This window comes from Microtus pennsylvanicus, chromosome 21 (genome assembly GCF_037038515.1).
Source record: "Microtus pennsylvanicus isolate mMicPen1 chromosome 21, mMicPen1.hap1, whole genome shotgun sequence".
NCBI classification, from domain to species: domain Eukaryota; kingdom Metazoa; phylum Chordata; class Mammalia; order Rodentia; family Cricetidae; genus Microtus; species Microtus pennsylvanicus.
This window is the reverse complement of record NC_134599.1, coordinates 18496817-18504476: the sequence shown is the minus strand read 5'-3', so window position 1 is coordinate 18504476 and position 7660 is coordinate 18496817. Positions and strand designations below refer to the sequence as shown.

The 7660-nt window shown below is 52.8% G+C and overlaps 1 protein-coding gene and 1 pseudogene across 1 annotated transcript; both read right to left on the bottom strand.

The window, feature by feature from the left end:
- Positions 1 to 1633: 1633 nt before the first annotated feature.
- On the bottom strand, positions 1634 to 4510 carry Dnajc5g (DnaJ heat shock protein family (Hsp40) member C5 gamma). Its single transcript, XM_075955802.1, has 4 exons — positions 4398 to 4510; positions 3916 to 4129; positions 3329 to 3470; positions 1634 to 1716 (listed from the first exon to the last, which is right to left on the bottom strand). The coding sequence occupies exons 1-4, from the start codon at positions 4508 to 4510 to the stop codon at positions 1634 to 1636; spliced, it is 552 nt and encodes a 183-aa protein (XP_075811917.1).
- A 591-nt stretch (positions 4511 to 5101) lies between these two features.
- On the bottom strand, positions 5102 to 7267 carry LOC142839585 (proline-rich protein 30-like; annotated as a pseudogene).
- Positions 7268 to 7660: the final 393 nt, after the last annotated feature.

The following is a 7660-nucleotide window of genomic DNA, read 5'->3' as shown; positions in this document are numbered from 1 at the left end:
GTCTCCAACAGACCCTAGAGAAAGAACATTTTTGTTGGTTGGTTGGTTGGTTTTTCAAGACATGGTTTCTCTGTGTAACAGCCCTAGCTGTCCTGGAACTAGCTCTTGTAGACCAGGCTGGCCTTGAACTCACAAAGATATGCTTGCCTTTGCCTCTGCCTGCTGAGTGCTGGGATTAAATGCGTGTGCCACCACCGCCTGGCTGAGGAAGAACTTCTTGCCTCATCTGTTTGGCCCATGTTTGTTCTTGCTCAGCCTTTTTTTTTTTTTAAACTACTTTACTTTTAAAAGGGAGGGGGGAAGGCATGGAGCATATGTGGAGGTCACAGATCAACTGACAGGGGTCAGTTCTTTTTCTCCAGAGCGTGGCTTCCAGAAATTGAACTCAGGTCATCATATTTGGTGACAAATTTAGCCACACAACTCCCTCTCCCTTATTAAAGACAGACTTTCATGTAGACTAGGCTAGCATCAGCAAAGATGACCTTGGATTCCTGGTCCTCCTGCCTCTACATCCACAGTGCTGGGGTCAGAGGAGAGCACTATCATTCATTCCCAGTCTATGAGGTGCTGGGAATCAACGCAGGGGTCTCATGTGCTAGACAAGCACATTCCACGGACTGACTACGTCACCCTTGGATAGCCTGTTATGTCATCGTAGGAGAGCAGCTGAAGAGGCAAGAGAAGGCTGCTGTGCTGGGCCCAGGCCTGCCTTATGATGCGGACGCAAGAGTGTGTGATTCTGGTCCGCCACTATAGTAGAGATGCAATTTCAAGGATGCTAAAATTGCTTAGAAACTGAGACAAGCGTGGACTGGAGATGTCTCAGTGGCTAAGGCAGCCTGCCATTCACTCATGAGGACTGGAGTTCAGAACCCAACCCTCACAACCATCTGTCCCATCACCCCAGCTCCAAGGGAATCAGCGCCCTCTTCTGGCCTCTACAGGCATGCACAGACACACGTGCATAATATTTACACGGACACACACAGATGCACACACAAACATACATAAATAAAAAGAAAAAAGTTAAGCTGGCTGTGGTGGCACACGCCTTTAATCTCAGCACTTGGGAGGCAGAGGCAGGCAGATCTCAGTGAGTCTGAGGCCAGCCTGGTCTACAAAGCAAGAGTTCCAGGACAATCAGAGCTGTTACACAAAGAAACCCTGTCTTGAAAAAAAAAGTTGTGAGAAACAGATGTGGCTAGAATAATCCACATGCCACAGATATCTGGAACACCAGTGAGCCAGTCTGCAGAGAAATCTTAGGACCGTTGGGAATCAACTCTGCTGACCACACAGTCTCATCCCAGACATGAGCAGTAGACTTTGGACTTTTCCTCTGTCCCCCACACAACTTGTCTTTTTGGGAGGTCCACCATACACTGGAATCGGACAAAGCTCTTTCATTATCGACATTCTTTATTTAGTCCTTCTCCCAGTGAGGGCACAGAGGTTTGAGGGTTCGTAGGCCCTGTTCCGTGTGAGTAAGAAACGGTAAAGAGGATATGGAGAGGGCGCCAAGCCAACAGCACTGAGGCTAGAGTGACGTTTCCGTGTACCATCTGTCTCCGTCACAGTCCACGCCCCTGCGTTTGGAACAAATACACGGTGATGGGTCTTTATGAGGTGTCTAAAGGGTGGAGGCAGAGGCCCTGGTGCATGGGCTGTAGCCAGTCCACAGGACCACGGCTGATAGCGGGTCCAGGGATGAGGCTGAAGTCCAAAGGGAAACACAAACCTCAGGTGCACTCACATATTTCCCAAGCTGTCTTATGAGTAGGGTGTCATTGCCAATGGTGGAGGTAAGAGAAGAGGGTGAGACCTGCCTCCCTAAGGGGCATTGCTAAGAAATGAGGCCAGCGCTAGAAGTTCTCGGTACACAAAGTCGCAACAAAGGAGGATTAGCTGGGCCACCAGCTCTTGGGACAGCAGTCACCTTGCTTGGTGAGGAGGGGCTTGGTGAAGCTGATCAGCAAGTGCCCAGGGACCCATCTGACATGGCAAGTAGCTAGGCATGCACTGGAAAAAGAGATCTCAGGACATGCCTGCCACCACGGCCTGAGACCTCGTGTGGATAACAATGGGGAGGGGCTAGAGCTAAAGAAGAGTGGCAGAAGGCTCTGTGTGCACAGGCTTGGTGGCACCCTGAGGACAGAGAGAGATGTTGCCCTTTCTAGGACTGATGTTGGCATGGACTGCTTTTAAGAACAGGAGTCAAGTCAGGGTCAATGTCAGGATAGGGCTACGTGCTTCTCTCTTCAGTGAGTCCAGTGGGCTGGGTGGCGGGGGACTCTCACTGACCCAGCACCTAATGGCAGAAACAGTTTCATTGGAACCTTATTAGGATAACCAACAAGAATTGAAGTACTATCTATGTTTTAAAGTATACAGACATATAGATATGTGTTATGTACACATATGCACACGAATATCATAGATGATTATATATGATATATAATGTGTGTGCGTGTGTATACGAGTGTAGGTTCCCGTGCCATGGCCTGTGTGCAGAGATCAGAGGGCAATCTGCAGGAGTCCTTTCTCTCCACCACGTGGGTCCCAGAGGTCAAACTCAGGTAGTCAGGCTTGTGGCAGTCGCCTCACCTGCTGAGCCGTCTCAGGGGCTTCTCTTCCCCAATAGCCTTTGCGGCTCCTCCATTCCATACCTCACTCTTCTGCATTTCCTTGTTAGTCATCGCTGTCTTCATTCTCTATTCTAACCGTGCACTGTGCTTCTGGGGTGGAATTACAACATGCTCACATATCTACAGTAACAACCGTTCCAGAAAACCCTTCCCTTACCGTCACCCATTCGCACTGCCAGGTGGCGTAGTGTGAACTTCGACCAACATCCCATTTTATACTTTTAACTATCAGGGGTGGGAACAGTCTCAAACAATTTATTCCCCCAGCTCCAAGGCTGAGGATGGCACCCAGGGCCCAGCACATGGAAGATCCTGGGTGCCATCCCCAGCCTTGGGGGCCCAGCACGTGGAAGGCCCCGGGTGCCATCCCCAGCCTTGGGGGCCCAGCACATGGAAGGCCCCGGGTGCCATTCACAGCCTTGGGGGCCCAGCACATGGAAGGCCCCGGGTGCCATTCACAGCCTTGGGGGCCATCCCCAGCCTTGGGGGCCCAGCACATGGAAGGCCCTGAGTGCCATTCACAGCCTTGGGGGCCATCCCCAGCCTTGGGGGCCCAGCACGTGGAAGGCCCTGAGTGCCATCTGCAGCCTTGGGGGCCTAGCATGTGGAAGGCCCTGGATGCCATCCCCAGTCTTGAGGCTGGGGGAATAAATTGTTTGAGACTGTTCCCACCTCCCTACCTGCTCTGGTGGGCTGAGTACAGACGTTTCTCTGCTGCTTCCTGTGAACTTCTTCAGGTGGTGGAGTAAGATATCCACAGCAAAAGCAGCAGCAGCAGCAGCAACAACAGCAAGTCAAGAGGTAGCAAAGAATGACGAGTGTCTACAAGACAGGGGAGAGGCCATGGCACCCTGTTCCTTTTGTAGCTCCCTGCAGGTCCTCCCGCCATCCTCACGCCCAGAGAGGAAGGCAGCCCTTCCCCCTTCCTTACTCTATTGACACAGACAGAATCATACTATGTAGCCCAGGCTACCCAGTGCCTCCCAAGGGCTGGGCTCAGAGGCATGAGCCACCGCAGCTGGCTTTATCTTATGTGTGGGTGTTCTGCCTTCATGTATGTCTGTGCACCATGTGCTTGCCCGGTGCCCGCAGAATCCAGACGATAGCTCTGGGACGGGAGTTACGGGATGTTGTGAGCTACCATGTGAGTGCTGGGAATCGCACCCAGGTCCTCTAAAAGAGCATCAAACACTCCCACTGTGAGCCATCTCTCCAGCCCCCGCCTCCAACTCCTTTCTTACTTTGAGGGACTAGGAAGATGACGGACCTTGAACCAACAGCTGTTCGCAATAAAATAGTATCTGACGCCTTCTTCACCAAAATGATCAAATAGGTATATTCCCAGTGAGCCATGCTGGTCGTAGATTTTCTTTTTGGTAGGGTCACTGAGTACAGCATGGGCTGTGTTGATCTCTTTGAAGAATTCTGCTGCTTGAGTGTCCCCTGGATTCTTGTCGGGGTGATACTGCAAGGCCAGTTTCCTACCCAGGCGATACCCAAAGGACAGTGGGGGAGGTGTAGGAAGTGGCCGAGAAGGGAAGGTTAGGAGGATTGGCAGAGTGGGATCTTTAGATGATGCATGGGGTATATGAGAGGTACACAGGACGGAGACAAGGTCACATCTGAAGAAGGGGTGGCCTCCTTTGGCCCCCAAATAAAAGCTTCTTAGGATTAAAAAAAAAAAAAGGTCTGCTGAGGTAAAGGGATTGAGGAGAAATACCAGGGTTGAGTAAATGGCAGGGTCTGAACCTGTAGGCTTTTTTGATCTCTTCAGGCCGGGCACCTTTCTTTAGTTCCAGTACTGCGTAGAGGCTTGTTCCAGTCTTGGACAGTCTCCGGGATGTGTCATCTCCTTGAGGCATGCTCTGGGCCAAAAGGACGAACATTACAAGACAACAGTCTATGGCTACTGTGACTGGAATCGGAAGAATGCAGAAAGGTAACGAGGATCCGTCTTCTCTTCGCATTTCCCATAAACCGCCCTCCACCTGCCCAAGCTGGTAGCTGGGTTTGAAAGACCAGGATAACCCAACCATTAAATAGGGGGTGGATGAGAAACGGAGAAAAGTAACAACAGGCGGGAAAGAACTAGCCAGACCAGAGCCCGCTAGCTGCAGGTCAGGTTCAGGTCCAGGATCCCAGGAGGGCCTAGGCCAAGGATGCTTGCCCCTCAGTCTCTGGCCATCTCACCTCTACCCTTCAGAAAGCCCACTGTGGTGAAAGAAGGATGGCTCCCTGGACGGAGCGAAGCGTACAGGAGCTGCTGCAGGGGACAAACTCGGAGGGATCCACAACAGGATCCAACAGAGTTGGGGCAGAGGCTTGGGAGGCCCGTGGGCCCCAGGAGGATCCAGGAAACTTGGGAACTTCGGGTGTGTTGGGACAGCCTAGCCTTGTGTTGACTCCCGACCTGGCTCTTTACCTCAGAATTGGTCTATTAAGCCAGGTAGGCTTCACACAAGCTTCCTTCCTTCTGGTGGGCGCGAAGCTTCATATTGCTGCCGGGGCCTTGGACAACTGCGCTTGCGCACTTTGTAGGAGCAGCGAGTCGTTTTCTGGCGCCCCCAGCGGGACTGAGTGGAGAGCCCATATTGGGCCTGGGACTTATTTCGCTCCAGAAGCCTGACCCTCGTGCCCAGGGCTGGGCGTTACTTCCAACCCCCAGGGCAGAGGCACAGCCTTCCACATCACCCCTCTGCTCCAGGGAGAGGCCGTGACCACCCGGATAACTGTCATGGCTCTTCAGCTCACTCATGGAAACACTACCGGCTTGGTGACCTGGCGGAGGAGAGGTAGGTGGGGACTATCATTCCAGATTTCCTCAGAGTCTTCACTTGGTCCTTTTTATTTCCCTTACATCTAGAAACTTCTCTACAAACATTGAAACTTACCTCAAATGTCAGTGTTCCGGGAAATATGTCCTTCACAAACACACGCCCCCACCCCCCCCCCACCCCCCCACCCCCGTTGTCCCCACCTTGCCCGTTAAGGCACTATCAGACTGTAACTGTTAGTTGGCACAGCGCTTAAAATCCTTTCCAAAAGCTATTCACCCGTGCGTCCATAAGGAGATACCATCATGTAATTATGTAATCTAGATTTCATATTGAGTTATTATTGATAGTATACTAACCCTTTTCATGAGAATGCTTGAACACATTTCTGATTTTTGTCCAAGGGTAGAGTAGTGGAAATGGAAGGATGGCTGAATGGGGCCTTGGGTGCTTCTGGTCTTCAAGCAGGGGAGAGCAGACTCCACAAGGGATTTCCAGGGTTCAGGGCAGGAGAACACACTTGGCCTCCAGCCAGCCAGCTGGAGGTGTTGCTGTGGCTTCCTAAGGTCTGAGAAGTCCTGGTAGGGAGGGTGGGGTTTGGAGAGGGTGTTCCATAGGGTCTCCGCTGCTCTGGAATTAAGGTGGTAACTTTGGGAGAATAGATTCTGGCAGGCAACCTCTTTGGGGCTGTAGACAATCTGGGCCATAGGGAGGCAGTGACCCATCTTGGTGCCTGAGCTGGAGGCACGGAACATTGGCTGGATTTTAGTGATTGGAGGCCTGCAAACTTGAGGGGCCCGGCCTGGGAGAGTGTGTCCATAACTTGAGCTTCTGGGGTCTGGGTTGTAGGCGGTTGCCTCAGGACGACCTCTCCTTGAGGACTTGCTTCCTGCCGTTTTTTTTTGGTGGTAGCAAATGCAAGGCTTTGGCCTGGCCCCGAGACATGTGGAGGCTGTAGCCAATACCTACGCGGAGAGGCCCAGACTCCTGGCCCTGAGCACAGGGCAGTAGTTGAAGATAGGCAAGAAGCCTTGCCCCCATCTTGTACTCGGGGGTGGGGCAAGACCGGGTGCGGGGCTGGAGGCACTGTAGACAAATGGGATACTCCACGACTGGGGCCTGGCCGGGTGTGGATGTGCCGAGCCACAGTCGCTGCAGAAGCAGTAGCTGGAGATCTGTTGCAATTCTGCGGCGCCCCACACGGACGGCTAGGGCTTGGGCGAGGGCCATTCGGTCCTTGAACTCTGCAGTGTCCACCTTGCTTGCCTTGCATCCCCCTGCCACCCCAAGGGACCTGGTGTTTTTGGATTGAGGACACTGCCATGTTTGTTTGTTACTGGAAATCCCTCCAGAAGGGGGGCTGGGGCTGGGGCTGGGGGACATGGCTGGGGAACTATGGATGCCCTGGAGGTGGGGAGGAGACTGGCAAGAGTGAGGAGAGGAATTTTGTACCTGGGAAAGAGAAGAGTGATGGGAAAGAGGAGGGGAGGCGCCCAGCTGGTAGTTGAGGGGAGGGGATGAGTGTCGTGAAGGAAGACAAGGGTAGTTCTGGTGAAAGAAAGTGGGGGAACTCGGGAGGAAGGAAGAGAATGGGACGGGAACAAAGTCAGAATTTGAGACTCATGACGAAGAGTAGAAATGAGGCCCAGGAGAGTGGGGCTGTGGCGGAGAAGAAGCTGGCCTGTGAGACAGCAAAGGTAGGTGGGGAGGAGGGAGGGACTGATGGGGGGAGAGAGATGCTAAGTTGGATGGAGGGGAGTCAGCAAACTGTGAGAGGACCTGAGGGGGACACCCTGGGGGTACTGTGTTCTGTAGCAGCAACTGGTCCTTGTTTTGAGGCAACATTGCCTTGAATCCAGGAAAAAAAGTGGGCAGGGCCACAAGACTAATTAGAGACCTTCCTAGTTGGTGACTGCCTTCTGCCACAGCAGTGTGGCCACTGCCTAGTTTCACTGCAGCTGTCAGCAGCAGGCCAAGGGAACAGGAAGCCTCTTCTGCTTGTCTCTCGCGCGTGCTCAGTCCGGAGCCTGCATCTAAGCTTGGCTCTTCACTTTTTCTTAGCCATTCGCTAGAGATGTACGGAAATGGGGAATGAGAGTTGTCCCTAGGGAGCCGAGGGGCAACCCTAACTCTGTGGCTGGAACCGAGAAGACGACCCAGTCTGGAAGACCTGCAGAGAAAAAGACAGAGATCAGGATGTTGGAACGATCGGTCCACTTCTAGACTCTGCTCCAGGCA